The sequence below is a fragment of the Lineus longissimus genome, chromosome 12 (assembly GCF_910592395.1).
Source record: "Lineus longissimus chromosome 12, tnLinLong1.2, whole genome shotgun sequence".
NCBI lineage: Eukaryota > Metazoa > Nemertea > Pilidiophora > Heteronemertea > Lineidae > Lineus > Lineus longissimus.
In genome coordinates this window covers 17,473,792-17,491,945 of record NC_088319.1, presented here as the reverse complement: position 1 = coordinate 17,491,945, position 18,154 = coordinate 17,473,792, and the positions used below count along the sequence as shown (strand labels likewise).

The 18,154-nt window shown below is 41.6% G+C and overlaps 1 protein-coding gene across 4 annotated transcripts; it reads left to right on the top strand.

The window, feature by feature from the left end:
• The first annotated feature begins 1,388 nt into the window (after positions 1 to 1,388).
• Positions 1,389 to 17,664, top strand: LOC135496602 (uncharacterized). Of its 4 annotated transcripts, none has more exons than XM_064786009.1 (3): positions 1,389 to 2,016; positions 10,247 to 11,605; positions 12,837 to 17,664. In XM_064786009.1, the coding sequence occupies exons 2-3, from the start codon at positions 10,270 to 10,272 to the stop codon at positions 13,076 to 13,078; spliced, it is 1,578 nt and encodes a 525-aa protein (XP_064642079.1). In that variant the 5' UTR covers positions 1,389 to 2,016; positions 10,247 to 10,269; the 3' UTR covers positions 13,079 to 17,664. The 4 variants fall into 4 exon arrangements, with proteins under 4 accessions (XP_064642079.1, XP_064642077.1, XP_064642078.1 ...); XM_064786007.1 differs by lacking the exon at positions 1,389 to 2,016 and adding an exon at positions 4,935 to 5,269; XM_064786008.1 differs by lacking the exon at positions 1,389 to 2,016 and adding an exon at positions 7,137 to 7,185.
• Positions 17,665 to 18,154: the final 490 nt, after the last annotated feature.

Sequence of the window (18,154 nt, the reverse complement as noted above, 5' to 3'; positions counted from 1 at the left end):
AATCGTGTGGTATTTGGCCTTGTAATTGTTTACATTTGGTGGTGTTTATTTGGTGTAGGTCATTGATCGTTCACCTGCGATGTGTCCAGGAAATCAGCCAGTGTCATTGTCTCGCTCAAACCGAAACGGTGCTTCTTTGCAAAGGAATCAGCAATGAGCACGCCAATCGCGACCATCCTGATATCAGGTTTTTTTTACTCCTACGTCATATACAATAAAATGTTAATTAAAATATCGACTACATCCGTAGTGTAATAGACGCAAGATTACTTGAAAGCAGTATAGCGTCCGTCTCATCGTTTGTACCGAATCGTTAGAATACTTTTTTTATGGTTTCCCCTTAAAAACATGATAGCTTTGGTTTGCGCGAGACTTCTGACCTTGGTTCAAGATATATATATGTATAGTGACGAAAAGAAAATATTACGTTTGGATTATTGTTCATTAATGCGGTAATCGACTTGCGTCAACCGGGGTTAAGATAGATATATAAGCTTAAAATTACATGGATTAATTGAACAGGGCAGGCGTGTGCGCAGTGTCAGTTCGATTCGTGGCACGACCCCAAGTCAGTCACGGCCTTGGGTTAATCCGGGTCGGAATTTCGGCTCGAAACGCGTCCAATAGCGTACCTGTTGGGCTCATCGCGTGGCTATACATGTATGAAAATATCATACGAGAATTTGCCGTCATCCGCAACACCCAAGATTCTTTCTAAGACTCTGATTTGCTTGGATTGAAGCTTCGAGAGTAGAGGGAAATGTTCCCCTAATTAACCACCAGAGCTCATTCCTTTGCCTAAAATACATGTATTCACAAATGGACACTTTTGCGTAAAAATCGGGCATATTTGTCTGTTTGTAGGACTCAATATACGACATACTTTTGGGTATCAGTCATTGCCTTTTATGACTTTCAGGTCGGCGGGAAAATGTAAAATCGAGCAAGTAATGCCATTCGCCAAGAACATTCATGATACAGAGCTACGGTGCTTGACCGCTCTCCTCAGCCAGCAGGTCCAGTATTTCTTGATCCGAATGCAAACATCAGCTTTAAAAGTACCAGCATACGCCGATATGACGGGGAGACTCGGAACACCAGATGCTCCTCGCGGGATTTCGATTCTCCGGAATGACCAGGCGGTAGTGATCCTCCTTAACCCTCACCAATTTAGTGATTGCGCGACCATAAACGTTCCAAAAAAGTCAAAATATGCGCCAAAGGAATGCTGCATTAATGTAAAAGATAAAATAGTTCTGCAGCACGGCGGCTAGGTGTCACTGATGTATGATAACCTTGCCGCTCGGGCGCGCATGTATATGATTATAGTCCTATATACGGAGTATTGATCATGTCAATGGAATGTCCTTTTATCAACACCGTTTTGATACAGTCGAATGAAAATCGCATCAAATCACTCATTCTTAATCATTTTCATAGATTTTTTCAAAGAAATATCTTGAAAAGATTCAAATCCGCTCAGGAGTTTCCGGAATTTGTGTTTTTGATCTGGAATTTGTGGGAGAAAATGTGAATTTGTTTGGATCATGGCCAAGGTCACATCGAGAGACGGTTGCCGGACTGTCGTCTGCGATGCAACACCGTGAGTGTTGACCATTGAAACCAAAACAATCGTCTCGAATGCACGCCTGCCTCGCACCATCACGCAGCGAAAGCTCTCTGGTCATTGGAACTCTCCTCTGGAGCAGATTAAAGAGGTTTTTTAGCAACCCCGTTACCAGACAATTTTTTGGAGAAATATTAAAATAGTCTGCGAGTTTACACGCTGCTTGCGAGGATATATTGACCTCATTTGCATGTCAGGAATTGGGTCAGTGCAGTGCGTTCAGAGGTGCCGCATGTTAAGTGACTGGATGACGACCGATTATACACAGGGACTTTTGGACTAAAAGGACAAAACTCGTAGGAGGTGAAGATCATCCATAGTTTCGAACTTAGAGAGCGGTATAACTGTACCAGAATTTGATGTTCTGTAGTCATTTTAGGAATGATTTGGTAAGGATTATTTATATCTTTCCCTCATTTCTGTCATATTCATATATTCTTCTTGCATGTTGAAGTAGTATTGGCCCTGTTTATTGTAATTTCCATGGTAACACCAACAGCATCACCAAATGCTGCATACATTTTGTTTACTTAATTGTGATGGGACAGGTTGCCATGACAGCACATAATATGATGCGAGGAGATACCTGGTGACAGACTGGCCTGGATTTTTAAAGAACTTTCTACAACACAAAACTTGTAAAATGGTTTCAAATTTCTGATATTATCGCGTTGGCGCGAAAAAGAAAGTCTTCATATATATTCCGCCACTTTGTCGCAACTTTATATGACGATTTTTCTTATGATTTCATGGCCAGATTGGGTTTTCGAGGTAAAATATCATTTCGAAGGCGCGGTATGTATATCCTACATGAATATCCTACCTTGGTTCGATAGTCATCAGCATGGGCGGTTGATCGGTATAGTGAAAGGAATTTGTGTATGTCCGACCATGACTATCCCTCTTTTTCGGTTCACAATTAAACTTTATATATTTCCATTGCAAGTTAGTTGAAGGTGAATGTTACTTAAATATTGGCTTTTAAGTGGGTCTACTTCTGCTGTGGTCAGCAAGGACTTGCCAAGTGATTTTTAAAAGAAGTGTGTTTTCGCGAATCACTCGTCGGAAAAATATCCGGATTTTTTCGCAGACATTGTGCGGTAAGCTGTCTGGTGAGCTCCCGCTAAAAGAATCTTTCAATATGAGATCCTTTGACTCAGGGCTATTCTTACCAAGTGGTCAAGAGAAGGTCAAGACCTGGCCTTGGATTACGTAACAAAACTGACCACAGAAAACCTGAGCACGGGTTCCTGAACTAAATATAGTTGACCTTTGCTTCCAGAAGTGACCGGGCTCCAGTTTCAGTGCCTGATATCAGTGTTTGTGTAATGTGGAATAGTCAGGTAATGCTAAATAATGTAAGGTTTAAGTCAATTTATAGACGACATTTTCTGTGCATTTGTTGACTTTTCAGACTGAAATCTCCAACATGTTTTAAGGTTAATCTAACACAACATGAAAGAGAAGGAAAATGTTTTTGATAAAAAGTTTCTGGTTTCTTCTTTGAGGGATCACTTATGTAATATTCTGTTACCAGGCGAAAGTAAGACGGAAAGGAGTGTGTCTCGTGGAGTAGGTCTCCAAATAAGCTTGACCTCTACGTTGGTCACGGGTCATCTCGGATGAATCATACTTAACAAATAGTTCACCTTCCTGTTGATCAGTTATTCGGGAATTCCCAGAAACAATGAGAAAGATACCGATCCTGTTATCCTTTCTTCTTGATAGAAGGCCTATTTTTGTCAAATTATTCATGAGATCTTCTTGCTTTAGTGTTGACCTGTAAACAATTAGGCCGCCTAATGTCACCAGCTGATGTTTATTAGTGATTCGCCTCAGCGATTAGTTCCCGGGAAAAAAAGTTCGTGCCAAACCACATTGCGGATTGCCCGATACGTAGGCGCAGTTATGTTTCTGTTTTAATTGGCATCTTTAAGGCCTATTTAAGTGGCACAACTCAATGGACATTGATTTGTTTTGCTGTTATGAAAAATCAAGATCGCCGACAACAGAGAAACTAATCTGAACTTATTCTCGGCCTGATTACAAAAACTGGGTAAGATTACGCCTATTTCCACCTGGGGAGTTCGTGACCGGGATCTTGGACGGGGCAAGGCCTTGGGACCACTGCCAAAGCACATTCCAACCGATATGACCTCGAGACCTTTTTGTCCAAAGCTCTTGTTTGTTCCTGTTATGTCCCCGTTTTTTTCGGGGATAATGTAGGCGCTGCATGAGTCATCATGTAACCAAAACAAACAAGGTAAACTGACTTGATATTGTGGGCCTAATATGATTTGCCAGTGCTCGTCATAGAATAGGCCTATAGATCAACACGTTTCGTGGTCAGCCCGACAGAACCATCTGGTTCCACAGGACATTTCACCTTTAAAATATAAGTCCGGTCAAAGTTTTTGCAGGGGTCAACATTCGCCGTGGTCAACAAGGCCAGACGCAATTGCGCAATTTAAACTCTATTTAAAACTGGGGTTATGGCCTTCTTTGTGTCCGATGCCCTCTCGATTCTTGGAATTAAGAGTGTGTTCAAATTAGGCTTATATTTCAACCGCGGTTTCTCTTTGTGCGTAATCTTCACAAAGGCCTACACTGTAGGCCTATATTTCAGGGTAATTGGTAATCATTCACCCAACATCACCCTCTGTCAGTCAGATAGCACTTCAAAATATTATTGTTCGCTCCGCGGGGTATGCCCTCTGACCCACATTACTCTAGGCCTATAACATATACCTGTTTGAGGTCGAAGTCGGGGGCATCACTCGCCATCCTTCCAAGATCGGTGTCGCACAAATGTCGCATTGGTCAGATAGTCACTCCGAGGACAGAAGCGCATAAATCACACGAGCATATTTTTGGTGTTTTTTAGCCATGGTGAAAAATGCCTAGTTGCATTATCCGTTGACCATCTTCTGACCACCTGGGGTGTCTGCATGGGCGAGGCATTTTCGTTTTTCACAGCACGTTTGCTTTGTCAGCAGAATATTTGACCCCATCCACGCGGCCTTCAACAGGTCGTACTGAAGGAAAACAATTCCTCATCACTCTCTCACGTGAAAAAAGCAACAAATCACCTTCAAGTTGGCTATTTTCATACCATACTACCGTTTCAAGATTTATTTCTGGACTCGGTGAAAAAAATTATATCAATTTCAAGCATCAGAAAGTACTTTCACCTTCAAGTTGTTTCGACGCGCATTGTAAGTAATGATTTAGTTTCTCATCCTAACGCTGGGTGGCAGCACTTGTCTATGCGCCAGACGACCGCACAGAAGTGGTATCGGGCACGGACACAAAACCAGGAGCACATGAACCGGGAATCAGATCAGAAGCAAGTCTCCGTCAGAACAGGATACCCTTAGGAAACAACTAGGAATAAACTTGAAAATTCATAGAAACTTGGGACTGCATCATTTACAAATGAAGGAAAAGTAGGGCTATGGTATCCAGGAAAAAAAGCTGCCGGATTTATCATTAGTTTATAGGAGTATTATATAAACAGTTAATTGGAAGATTCTGTAAGGTTAGGGTATGAGGACTGTTAAGGAAATTATAAACAAACATTGGATATAGATTAACACGCTAAGGACCTTGCTGTCATCATGCACGTTGGAATATCGAGTTATGGTGAGCATTACATTAAAACGGTTTTTTTTCGTATGTACAGTAGTTTTTAAATAAAATTAGGGGAAATATTTTTTGATCTGATGTCTAGATTAGACTCGACGTACTTTCAGTCAGGGTGGTCATGGTTATCAGCCCAGTACTGATGGGTCGGAATGTATTTGGCCTTTGGCTGTACGTTGCACTCAGTTTCCCATCTTTACAGCAGTTCCCGAGCACTTTTGATATTCTAACACAGTTTGGTATTAGTCAACTGGGCGCGCTCAGTCTTTGGAGTGAGGTTCATTATTTAGTTTTATTGGTATTAATATTAATAAACATTTATGCTTGCCGGGAAAACTTTTTTGATAAAATTAATATGCAGTTTATGTCTTGTGTCAACGTGTTATAATATATATATGGTAATTCATAATTTTTTTGGAAATATTTTTTATGCGTACTGGTCAAATAAAAGATACATGTGAATGATACATATGCAAGCAAGTATCTATACTTGATGCAGGTAACTGTCAATAGTAACATAGCGGTATTTTATACAGCTGACCAGTCATCTAATCAAACAAACTCTTATCTCCAACCCTAGCTTTGCGCAGAGAATGAAAGCAAGAAATAAATTTCGGCCTATGTATATAACTTTGAAAATACAGTGAAATATATATACGACCGGGGGACAACCCTTTTCCGTTGATCCGCGAATCCCATACATAAGGGAGGAAGGGCTAAAGATTCACTTTTAGATATTACATTTTGACCCTCAATATAATGACATTGCTATGCCTACAGACAGCGCGTGTCCAATGGGCGGAGGCGACGGAGGCAATACCGCTGGAAGTTCAGTATGAGAGTCTGCCTCACATGAACCTTCGGATTCGCCCATGATAGACCTGCCGGTCAGATCAATTCTATACACGGCACAAAGGTCTGAAACCATCTACTATAGTATTGCCAATTAAAATGGGAAAATCGTCTGCCTTGTCATCCATCGAAGTTCGGTGAAACCTCGACCAACACGATTATTCCTTGAACTTGTTCGTAAAATCTTGTCCGAAAGTGCCAGTCTCGGTGATTTGAAATTCCCGGTAAAATCTTGTACGAAATGACCATTTCTTGCTTATAGGTGACATGAAAAGGCGCTCGTGAGTCGGTTACACGTATATACATGTATAAAAGTAAAGTGCTGACCTCAGCAGTCCACTGCTTGTTGCAATCTGCTGCTGATAGGCCCAATGACCTTTAAAACTGTCTGCAGGTTGGTGAATGTAATGACTAACTCAGGATGGATCAGTGAAATAATTGAAAGACACCATCAACTGCGCATCTATATCATATGATATTTTAATTCACACCAGATTAAGTTAATGATTATTACGGAGACAGTGCAGATTGCATTGTTTACATCACGTGAATTTGGTTTAAGGACTAAACTTGACGGAATTGGGCTATCTATTAAATCATGCCCTTGACTGGGGTTATTTTTAAAGCGATATTCAACTCGTCGTTATTGGACCAGTTAAAATGTGTCATTGTCTTGGCCTTGACAGACGCTGGCTCGTTGCCACAACCAACCGAGTCAGCGCAGACTTCATCTCAAGAGCACTTCCCGTCTACTTAACCATCCATAAGTCTGACTAACCTGCCACCGTGAACATACATCATAACATACAGACATGAACCGAACCCGTGACTAAGCATGCATGATACACCCACTAGAAGACAGAAACACATTATCGTATAGGATAATTTATTAGAAAGTCCAGTACAAATTAATGAAATTTGCACTTATTGCCTGCAACGTATATATCAATTGGCTTGCCCACTTGTTGTTAATAATTTATTCAGGTCATTGACTGCAATAACAAACTGGGAGAGTGTTCATACTATATATTATGTGTGCAGCAAGGGATGATCGTCAATGGCTGGTAAGCTTTGCTGTGGATTAAAGGGAGATGTTATTCAGGACGAGGTATGGTTTCATTGGAAGGTTTTGTTGGTGAATGGAAGAAGCGACGAGAGAACGCAGCATGTCCTCTCCAAGGTCATCGATATTCGAGTCAAGGGTGAATTATGTCTGGCGATGGCGTCTGCCACGGCGTGCATGCGCATCGGCAGATCAGACGCGGCCAGGTAGCCAGGCTGTAGCAACCAACCATCAGCAATGTCGGCTACAGCATTAGTGAGATTCTGTTAGTCAAAGATGGAAGGTTTTTTAGAGGATCTTGGTTTATTTCTGGCGCTTCTTTGAGTGTTTTTGTCCATTGTTGTGACTGGCCGAGGTACATTCATGTGTCGGTAAGTCGGTTTATATGTAGTGAGTGACTGGTTTATTATGATTCTGGTGGATTTGTTTACGCAGTATTTTGCTTCGTTCCCCCGAAATCGCGGTGCACTTGGAGAGCAACTGGTATTTCATTTCTTTATTCAGCAATGCTTTTGTTTGTGGAGATCATAATATATTAATAAGGGAGGGTCACTCCAGCTGGTGTAGTTGTTTGAACCCTGGTGACGCTCACACTAACGGGCTCGCCTCAGCAGTTGATAGGCCTTTTGACTCAAAAACGTCATATTGGCCTTGGAGCTACACGGTTCTCCTGCTCGGTTGAGTCTTTGGGTCGAGTGCCTAGCCTAATTCTCATATTATTTTGGTAGACTAAGGAAAGTAGTTCAAAACTTGATGATATGGGCAGGAGGGAATATAAGATTTTATAGGTTGAATGCGTTTTTGCTTACTCAAAATACATTTGGATATGGAGACCGACCGACACCTAATGAGTAACATGTGCACCTCTACCGATTAAGCTGTACATCCTGGTCGAATTAGCTTTATTAATTCGTAGTCGGAGTACAAATGATTACGTTTTCTTTCATGATTATTAAGTCGGTAATATCTGTCAAGTTGATGATGGCATTAAATGGCTCGATTAATAGTTTTCAAAATAACCATGTCGGTATAACTTCAGCAGGGGTGAAACACTTCTACTTTTGACCACGCTCAACGCGTCCGCAAAGCATATTCATTTTTAATGTATAATTAGACTCGATTTAGTATAAAATATAGGGGTACATGCTGAATTTAACTTCAAGGGGGCCTTCTAGGCATTTTGACCATCACGGACGCTGCAAAACGATTGACAAGTTGGTTTAACTGGCATTTCACCAGTATACAATTGGAGTTGATTTGCACAGAACAATCAATTATATAACTCTTTAATTTACGGCCACTATGTTTCATTTGATATGGGACTCTGCTAATTAAGTGGTTACGTGTATCTATTATTGAAGATACTTATCTCAATGACACTGGTTAAAATGTTTACATTTTTTATTACGATTGAATGGGGAGGCCTACTCACGTCATTAGAGAGTCTTATAAACAATTACATGTAATGAATAGTGAGGCAGGCGGGTAGCATCGAAAGTCGAGTTCTCTTTTGAAAACCGGTTCGGGCTTTAAGCAAAGAATATTTCGGTCCAAGGTTTCATGTATCCAGAAACGAAAAGAATTAGAAAGTCGTACACATTATGTGTATAAATATTACTGCATGTAGTCTATCGAATAAGCTCTGTTTGTTGATGTTGACAATGCCGAAGAGACATGCATCAGATGATTTTTACGCGTCTGTCTAATGCCCGACATGAGCTAATTTCCAATTGTCCTCTCTCAGACATGCAGTAGGCCTATTTTCCATGCCACAGCCAGATTATTGTCAGCATATAAAACGATTTATGCATACGTTGCAGATACAAACAGTCGACACGATTGATATATATTTTGATAGGCACACGTATTGTGAGATACTATTCAGTCATTAAAGGCGACAGCTGTGTTGGGTTGAGACACTCTGGGTGACTGTTCCCCTCGACCGTGGCGGGCGGTTTTGCCCGCAATTTGCAATGGCAATACTGAGGCAGGAGATTTTAGCTTGATATTCAAAGCGGCGTGAAAAGTCAGCTACAATAGTCATTTCCGACAGTGATATCTGTGGTCCACGGTCGAAATTTGTCATTCGAAACTAAGCTAATCGACAGTTAGCGCGCGGGAGCTGACAAGTTTTCCCCCTAGCGGCGATGATTGCAACTAAGAACAAGATGACCCCATCACACGCTCAATATGTTTTGTATTTGTGAATAATATGTGTAGGCCTATATCTGGGTGATTTATACGACTATTCGGGGAAATACTGGAGTGAACAACCTGGGGTGACTCAGCAGCATCTTTGAGGTGAACAAACTGATATCTTTATGTGATGTTTGATAACTTCTCATAGTCTGACCTTCGGAAGGCAGTGCTCGTCACTTTCACAACAAAAACGATGTCGTCATGGTTTCTATTGGCGATAACTTATTTAGCATTTGGACTTTGCAGGGTCCTTAATCAAGCTCGCTTACAGGCCACTACTATGTTCCTAAAAGGCACTGTGATGTATGGCCTTGAAGACTGGGCACGAGTTCCGTTTACAATGAAGGTTGCTGGGCAAACTCATGTGGGGATCATCTAGGCCTGCTCTCATTGGCTGGCGAAGGATTCTTGGTGTCGAGACTATATATATAAGGCAGGACCGAATGAGATAGTCAATTCTGCTGCTGGAGATTAATCAATACAGTCGTCTGGTATCGTCTGGTATCGTCTGCTCTCTTAATTCTCATATCGATCTTTCTCTCACCAATTGTAAAGTGAAGAGAACTTCACCATGCATCTCGGTAAGCCTCGCTCGCGGATTGATTTTTGTGGAATGCGTTGTTTTGCACACTCCTGCTCTTTTTCGTATCTTGACTTGTATTTTGGATTGTTTCGGGAATTCCTTTCAAAGGTCACATTTCATTGCAAATGGCCATTTCTGCTGTTGTCACGGACTTTACCGAAGTTTTGTCTTGATTTTTAATAACTTGTAATTTTCAGATATTTTTCAGTCCAACTTTAGATCATGGTATGAATACGTGATATTGTCTGAAACTCATGTTCCATTATTTCTGTCGTTACAGAGGACTTCGGTACAGTGTTGAAGATGTACAGTCAGGAAAAAGATTGCCGAGCCGAACTGCCCGCTGCCAATGGTAACATCCTCTCCTCTCTGCTTCACAAGGGGAAACTCCAGCACGGAGGTCACCATGACTTGTGTGATAGTCCCTACCAAACTGCGCCCATCCAGAGTCGAGTACCGTCTCATCTGTACAATGCACTCCACGGGAAGGTCCCGAGCGGAATCCACTCTGCACGGGCGAGCCCTGATGGGCCACCACTTCTCCGGCCGGACTACCGACCGCCTCCACAGCTGATACAGATGACAGGTCACTTCAGAACGCCGGTGTCTCTCTCTCACACCATCAGTAGCCCTTTAGGACATTCTGAGGATATCAAACCCGTGAAACATGTTCTCGACAATGATCGGGAGCGGAAGTTCATACGACACCACACCCACCATCACCACCAAGTGGACACAGATCTGGCCAACCAACGATACTTGGAGCAGGTTCGGCTCGCCAGGGCGCAACAAGTACAGCAAGCGCAACAACAGACACAAGTCTACGAAGCTGGTAGCTATCAACGGAGTTCCCCCGGACGGCTTGAAGCACCCCGGGTTGAAGCCACACGGGAGGAGCCACTGGCGCATGTGGAGCGGCGGGAGCACCGTGATTCGGTGGAGAGTATGGACACTCAGTCATTTCCTCTGTCACTGACTACGACCCGGGAAGCTCTGACTCCGGATAAGACAGACACTGACAGTGGTGTTTACACTGACTCGGAACAAGACGAACCAATGGACTTATCCTGTCGGAGAAATTCCACTCCCATCTCGGTGTCGGGATCGTCATCACCGCCGACACCTGAACCTGTTCAAAACGGCAGTCATGGGTGCTTTAACATTGCCATCGCGGATACGCAGTACCTGAGAGAGCTCCTCTCGCGGACCGGGGGACAGGAGTCACCACGAGCACAGAAAGAACAGTCACAAGGCAATACAGCACATTACACTAAAGTCACACTAGCCAAGAAAAATCTGTTACCGGTGAGCGCACGCGTGTCGGACTGGTTGATGAAAATTGTGCAATTCTCAGAATCGATCCCCGAATTTAAGAACTTGACCCAAAATGATAAGGTGACGCTTCTTCTGTCATCCTGGTCACGGGTTTTATTACTCTATATGGCAGAGAACAATTTCCACTTTGTGGTCAGTCCAGATAATAAAGACGGTTCAGCAGACTCGCAGACGCCACCGCCCCCTAGCGTCCCGACCGTGAAGTCAGTGGAGATGGTTCTCTCATTAATAAGGAAGTACCAGACCCTTAATCTAGACGCTAAAGAATATCTGATGTTACGGATAGCAGTGCTTTTTCAATGTGGTAAGTGACTTTCTTTATTTCTTATCTTCATGGACATCTTGCACAACATCATAGGCCGAGTTTCGCTAAAAACAAAACTTCACATGGACAACGCCAGGTTTGATGTACGTATTGGCGATAACCCCAATGAATGTTTCAGAAAATAGCAAAGAGAGTTAGGCTGTATCTAAAAACATAATCTGGTGTGTTTTCGAAAACGGCAAAGACAAAACTTAATCCGGCATTTCCAGGTTCAGGGAAATATCAGCCCTTGGCTCCGGTCTATTATTTTCACATGCTGTATAAATCGAACCAAGGTGTAACTATGAATATGGTGATGATGCCCCCCCCCCGCACCCCGAGTGACCTCGTGTCTTCACACTATCTTCACCAACAAGCTTTTAGAATGAAACTAGAATCTTCTATTCATGACGTGCGCCTACGCACCACACTCACTTCTCGCCTCGGTCTATTAACACCATGCAGATGAAAGGTCTAAGTTCCAGACTGTTCCACTACTTCCTTCGCCCTGGGACTTTCTCACCTTCCACACCAAGGGGTAAGGTGAAGGGTACCGTCTTTGAAACCAAATAGAAAACCTTTCTTATGCCGAAATTGAGCGGTTTTTGGAAACAGAAGTATATTTCAAAAACAACCTCTTTGTGCCAACCGGTGTCGTCTAGCCGAAAGTTTTTGACAGCCAATGCCCCATGATATTAGGAACCTTCCTTTGGCTTTGACATGGAATTGGAACACTCTCAGAATGTGCTCACAATGCCAGCTAAAGGACGCCTGGCAAGGTTTTTTATCCACCGTTGTTGATTGATGAATGGTTATATTAAGCTATGCATTATGCACTGTCTGGGCCATACTATTTCACTCATGCATAATTAGTCTCCAACCTATTCATATGGGACCATGATTAATCAATAATTTAAAAAAAAGCGCAGCCATGGCAACGAGTGTCATGGCTAATATTATGTGCATAATGATCCCAGTTCGGTGACCTCGGTTTTTTGCTTGAACCAATGGAAAACAGCATACAATTGCAGACGCAATTGCCAGGTGAAATACCAAGTGCAGCCCATGGATTTAAAGAGAAATGTTCAAATCTTTCTCGACCATGCCTACTCTCCCGGTATTACTTTTCAGAGCAATGATATATCATAATCAGGTTTCAATCATTCCCAAACCCTTTCCTTTGGCTTCAAGATAACGTTGACTTATCTCCCATAATATCTTGTCTTTGCAGATGCTGGGTTTCTCGAAAAACCAGAAATAGTGGACAGTGTCCGACAGCAGGTGCAGGAGTGTCTCCAGCAGCACGTGCAGGTCACGCGACCCGATGACGTCATGCGCTACGCCAAACTTCTCATGTCGCTCCCGGTCTTATACAGCATAGACGACAAAATGATGGAGAATTTATTCTGTAAGCATATCACTGGCGACACTGACGTCACGGTCTTATTGAAGGAGATGCTGAAGTCGGTCTAGTCCACTGATTCAGCTAAGAACGCTTTATTTGCCAAATATTCCTCTTCAAAAGAGCATTTGGCACAACTTTGGCTACTGGTCGAAAGTTACGATAGGATCTCGTTCGAACTCTCGTCGCTACGTGACTTCGCACCATGTGACTTTTGATCTCGATGAAATCTCGCACAGGTGGTTCACTCTTGACTGGTTGGATCTCGTTTCTGTTCTTTGCGAGACTTGCCAGGAAATGTGAACAAACTTGATATGGTTCTGTGGTTAGACCTTGAACTGACTTCTAGTCTTCACTGACCATACTGGTCTTGCTTTAACTTCTCAACTGGCACGACGGGATGATTGCCTGGACAACTTTCAAGACTATATCTTTACATTCCTGCTAAAACTCTCCTGATTCGAACATACATGGACTTGTTGCTCTTAGAGCATTATCATGGTGTTGTTTTGTGATATAAGAAGAAAGTTAAGTCGCTTCAAAGTGGTTCACTTGGCGAACTGTGTCAAGCATTGTCTAGCAGTGTATTTTGTCAAAGGTCGCGGACAGTGGGGCCGTGTTTATAGCTCAAAGAGGCGTGGGTTCGAACACTTGGTAAACGCTCATAAATGGAAAGTGTGTGCAACATGTGCTCTCCTTTATGAATATATTTATATTTTATTTATTGCGCAATTTATTTTCAAAATTTGGTAGTAATTGGACGCTTAGCGTTACTACTCTATAAGCATGTACAGTATTTAAATGAATTCCACAACGGGAAATATGGAGAATTACTATTTTTGCGAAAACCCTAGCAATACGGAACTCTTTCAGTAATAATGTCCAGCATAAAGATTAATGTGACAATGTTATGAAACACACAGATGTAATGCATTTCACAGAGATGCATATCCTGGGTGTGAGGTTACTTGACTAGTATGCTGTCATGCTTTCAATGCTTTTATCATCAGTGATGAATATCATCATAAAAGCTATGCTTGTCGTTAGCATCCAGATAACATACTGGGGATTCTTGCAAATAATGCATCTACTGCTAAATTTACAATAGTTGCACAAAGTTTACTCTGAATCCAAAAAATTCTTTTTATAAAACAAACAATGGGTATTGGTGGATTTATGGGGAAAGGTATGTTGAAAATATTGGTATTTTGTAATAATCCTCAGTGCATTTCAAATCCATGTATTACCTACATCCTTTAAATCAATTTAATTATAGCCACAGAAGACTAATTGCTGGTGTGGTCTGCTTGGTTTCTTATTGTGACGTTATTGCACATGTCTTTCTGACGTCATCGCTGCCACAACCAATAACATGATTTGCCGTGACCTATTTTAGATGCTCAATCCGCTATGCAACTTGTAAGGATGGATCCTTCAACTTAAAAGTCCACCTTTAGTTTGCCAGAATGCTGTGAACATTATCATAACCGTACCATCATTGGCAAATTCACTGTGGTATAAAAAAGTGCAACTTCGAAAAAATTTCAACTCCAATGGTAAGTCAAGCTTATTTGTTACATCCCTCTGGGTTTTTATTAAGCATGGCGTTTTCCTCAGGTAAATTTGCCTGCTCTTTCAAATACCTAACATGGATCTATCAAAGATTTACAGTTTGCCGGAATGGGCACTGATCAGTTCAACTCCCTGTAATTAACAGCAAAAGCACAGATCGAATCACTTTTCTCCTTGCTACTCTTGGAGACGATACACATAATTCAAATTGGGGATCCATCCGTTTGAATATTTTGATTTTTTCCGCACATTGGGGAGACTAGGACTCCCGTAACAGATGTATGTTAACCCATTAGGGACTTTAAACTATTCGAAGGATGACACCTTCAGATTATCTAAAAGTGTGAGCATTTAAAAAGTTGACGTGTCAACAGGTATTTCGATGAATACATTAAAACTCATGATAAATCAAATCTAAAACTGAGCCACGTGTACCATTGATCAAGTTCCCAAGAGGTTGATAGGGCAATATCGGCTTAGACAACACGAAACAAGGTCGGTGATCTCCAGGCCTCTGCTTCAGAACAAAATGTTTTTCGAACGCTTCTGCAAATATTTTTTTTAACGATGTAACTGGTGTTGATGCTTTATCACGTGCCAATTTGTTTAGTCACATGATAAAGTATCTGGCCAATCATATTGCTGGTTTCTTAGAACACCGGTTTTCACCCATTTTAGGTAGATTTCCGTTCCAGACTGTGAGGATAGTCATAGGACGACTATTCCTTCACAGTCTCAAGGTCCCTGGTGAAATTATAGACAATTGTCGGTGACTGAGAAGCTTCTGTGATTTGCATAAAACTCGAGTGAAATACATTGGTGATGTTGAAACTGTTGTCGTTACTGTATTGGTCAGTTTTGTCCGTAGCAATGGCAACGTGTCGTGACGTCACATCCGGCCTTCGCCCGGTGCCCAATGTATTGACAATTATGTGCAAAATACATTTGAACATTTTAAAAGCCGTCGCAATTTTTCGTCTTGTCTAGCTTAAACATTTTTGTGGTCAAGACTTCAGTTTCTGTAGGGCTTATTATTGCAAGCGTCAAACGCTACACATGTGCTTCTAAGTTGCCCTGTACATTCCACGTATATATGGAAGCCAAGACGTGTTGGTGTTTCGTGTCCTATAAGAAATACAGTTTCACATTTTTTATTGACCAGGTTGGTTCGTTTCGCTTGATGGTGTTTATAAAACACGAACTCATTAGTGTGTAGATTATTCAGTTGTTGAGCGAGTCATTCAAAATGACGTCTAGGCGCTTATTCATTGTGGTTTGATTATGACGGCAAGCACACAATACGTACAACGACATTTCAGCATTGGTTAAAATGCTTCCAGAAACAGAAATATCATAGCATTCGTCAACTTTTCTGCTGCTTCCAAACTATTCATACACAGCATCACGTGACCATTCTCGCGAGAAAACGACCAGCTGGCAGTTATAGACCATTGTGTAATCCATGCTTAATAATGAATGAGAATATCCCGGTAAGTTTGCTCAATACGATGAAATCCAAAGATTTTGAAATTGTTATATTATTTTCGAATTAGATAGTTTCAGCAGCAGATAGTCATCCCGCAGTGAATGGTCACGTGATACACACATATGGTTTCTGTACTGTTCGGAGTAGGGCTATTGTGGTTATAATATTGATCATATTTGTGTGTTTTTAATCGCCAAAAATCACGTCGACGAAATGATGTAAATTTTGAACGTTGCTAGCTTGTACCAAGTACCAATTTGAGTTGATTTGAAATGCATTTGAAGGCACACAGTACCAACATTTCAAGGTCGAATGTTACATCATACCCTGTTATGATGCTTTTTCTCAAGAAACTGCATAATAGTATCAGTAAGTGTTCTCTCCACGATTACTCCTCGAGGGGTATTTTGGGACCTCGTCATTGGAGGTGACATCCAATTCGACCTCATTTTTCTTGGTACTGTGTCCCTTTTATGGAAGTGTCAAACCGACCATCTTCTTTGTTGATGGATTCAGAAGCCAGTACACTATAATATAATTAAGTATTATTAAGTTGGATCCCGGTTACCATGGTTACTGTAAGAACAATTGTTTAAATGACGTCATCAGTATTGTTGATTTCACATACTCTTTCTGAATTACGAACTCCTGTTGATTGAAAGTCTCGTGAAGTCACAAATGGCTTTGTCACCCACGTGACTTCCGGTGAATTATTAATGGCTCTGTTTGATTGCAACTGGTTCCCTGTCCGCTCATCAAATGAAGGACACGGGATCAGTCTACTTCTGTTTGGTGACTCCTTTGTGAAAACATGATGGGCATTTGGACGAGGTTAAACCACGTGATCTGTTTTCTTATCCGATTGCTGGTCAATCAGAGTGGTCGTTATTTCCATGGCTACAGTGCCTTTGCATTAAGTCGAGGTACGAGGTTGATCAATCTGGCCGGGCTAAAAACAAATTATGAAGGCTATTTAGCGCTTATGCGCAGTACGAAACTCAACTGCAACTTTATACATCACATAACCACTCAGCAAATGAACTTGTTGACAGCACTAGTTAAGTAATAACAGCCGCAAAAAACAGCCACATTTATGACATATTTAATTCGTTTTGAGTTTCAATTCAAGTCAAGTAATAAATTCCTACAATTCAGGAAGAAACCATCAAATCTACTGCTGGCCATCTTGTTGTCAGCCATTTTGTTCAGCCTCGTACCTTGGGCACACATAACACACAGCAAGGCGTTAACACTATACTATTCATCCATTCAATCTCGACAATCATTTTTGTCCCCCGATTCGTTTTCGTTGTCAGATTCCGGTTGACGAAGTGCTTGCAACAGCGCATGCGCACAATATCTGCTCGTTTTTAGATGTCCGTCTTAAATACATGTTAATGTATATGAATTATGCTTAACCCGGTTATGATCGTCCGTTGCTTTGCGCAGACACGCCTAGCAACGGGACGACTCCTTTTAGTGACTAAATGAGATAGGTGTGTCTCTATCAATTACATCATCATCACTTGTGTGCTTTGTCAGAAAACGTCAAAAGTTGTGAACTTGCAAGTAAAATAGTGAATTTTTATTATATTGAAATATCTCGTTGGTTGATTCTTTTTCTTCAAGGATTCGTCTCTGTGGCCATTTTCCCTATTTCGAACGTGGACGTTCGTTTACAATATGACCCTCTTCTTCTCATTTGAGTCTCCATCACTTGCGAAAGGACTCGACTAAAACTATCGACATGGTAGATACGCTAGGTGGGTTGTGGTACGGAAGACTCGTACCTACTCGTACCTACTCGAAGACTCTTCCTGTCCCCGACAAAAGGATCCTTCAACATGTTCATTGAAAGACGATCATTGAGCTCTCGTCTGTAAAATTGGAACATATTCATGCGGATCAGCAGCATGCATATCAACCTCTTGGTCGTATCAGCATATCCATCTTGACCCTCAATGTATTGACACTGCTAAGCTATACAAATTCAAATTCAAATTCAAATTAGTTTATTAATCAAAAGGCCCGGAGGGCAAAGGTACACATGGTACAATAGAAATACAATGATTTTGATTGAAAGTACATA